General features: G+C 41.8%; 1 protein-coding gene across 1 annotated transcript; it reads right to left on the reverse strand.

Moving 5' to 3' along the window:
• Positions 1–620: 620 nt before the first annotated feature.
• Positions 621–1,229, reverse strand: LOC123771995 (GATOR2 complex protein WDR24-like). The gene has a single exon (XM_045764857.2). It carries the CDS (start codon positions 1,227–1,229, stop codon positions 621–623), a length of 609 nt encoding a protein of 202 aa, XP_045620813.2.
• Positions 1,230–1,615: the final 386 nt, after the last annotated feature.

Below are 1,615 nucleotides of genomic sequence, written 5' to 3' on the forward strand. Positions count from 1 at the left end.
GCCCCTCCCCCCCCCCCCAGGCACAATTTGATTCTAATATTTTCATTTTTAAGCCGTGAAAGTGGTGAGAATAAGAATGAAAATAAATGAAATTATATTGCCTCATAGGAGATTCGAACCCGGGGTCTCAGAATACGAGATTATTGTCTTACCGACAGCCCAACCACTTGAGCTGGACGGTAGAGCGACGGTCTCGCTTCTTGCAGGTCGGCGTTCAATCCCCGACCGTCCAAGTGATTGGGCACCATTCCTTCCCCCCGTCCCATACCAAATCCTTATCCTGACCCCATCCCAGTGCTATATAGTCGTAATAGCTTGGTGCTTTCCCTTGAAAGTTCCCTTCCCTTGTCCTACCGACCCCACAATAAGGAAGGATCTCAAGAGTACCTAACTGGTACCCAACTGATACTTTAAATGCTCCTTAGAACACCACAGTGGTATCTGGCGGTACTCAGCCTCATCATCCATGGCATGCAAGATGCATTCCACAATAGCCTGGGCATTATTTCACTCGGATAATTGGAGATTCGAATCTTATATGGAAATAAATGTTATTCATTTTCGATATTGAGACATTTTTATAGAGGCTAAAGCTGTTATAGGGGTCTCTTGATCTTTGTTTATTGAGCCATGTTGTTCTTGCTATCTTCAGTCATGTTGTCCTTGCTATCTTCAGTCATGTTGTTCTTGCTATCTTCAGTCATGTTGTCCTTGCTATCTTCAGCCATGTTGTCCTTGCTATCTTCAGTCATGTTGTCCTTGCTATCTTCAGTCATGTTGTTCTTGCTATCTTCAGTCATGTTGTTCTTGTTATCTTCAGTCATGTTGTTCTTGATATCTTCAGTCATGTTGTTCTTGTTATCTTCAGTCATGTTCTTGATATCTTCAGTCATGTTGTCCTTGCTATCTTCAGTCATGTTGTCCTTGCTATCTTCAGTCATGTTGTTCTTGCTATCTTCAGTCATGTTGTCCTTGCTATCTTCAGTCATGTTGTTCTTGCTATCTTCAGTCATGTTGTCCTTGCTATCTTCAGTCATGTTGTTCTTGCTATCTTCAGTCATGTTGTCCTTGCTATCTTCAGTCATGTTGTTCTTGCTATCTTCAGTCATGTTGTCCTTGCTATCTTCAGTCATGTTGTTCTTGCTATCTTCAGTCATGTTGTCCTTGCTATCTTCAGTCATGTTGTTCTTGCTATCTTCAGTCATGTTGTCCTTGCTATCTTCAGTCATGTTGTTCTTGCATTTTTGTATTTATTATTTTTGTCATTTATGACTGTGGTGAGGAACAGTTATAGAACATTATTCATGTAACTGGGCTATTAATCTATAATTTATTGTTAAGACAGGTGAACAGAGACATCAGGGTGAAAGAAACTCTGCGTATTTGTTTCCGCCTCCACCGTGAATCGAACCCCGAACCTCATGACTACGAATCCCGAGCGCTGTCCACTCAGCCATCAGGCCCATTAAGCACGTGTACGTCCACCTACGAAACCTGTACATCTTGCCTTCAACATTAAATAGTTGATGAGGTCAGAAGCACTACAGGTTGTTTGCAACACTAATAACCTTGGGTTGGGTAGTTTCCCTGCTCGTAAACTGTTTTAATCATTGTA

This window comes from Procambarus clarkii, chromosome 38 (genome assembly GCF_040958095.1).
Source record: "Procambarus clarkii isolate CNS0578487 chromosome 38, FALCON_Pclarkii_2.0, whole genome shotgun sequence".
In the NCBI taxonomy this organism is placed as follows: domain Eukaryota; kingdom Metazoa; phylum Arthropoda; class Malacostraca; order Decapoda; family Cambaridae; genus Procambarus; species Procambarus clarkii.

Bases quoted from the DNA above. Each gene is read 5' to 3' on its own strand.
- LOC123771995 (XM_045764857.2), bottom strand. From the start codon at position 1,229: ATGACTGAAGATAGCAAGGACAACATGACTGAAGATAGCAAGAACAAC.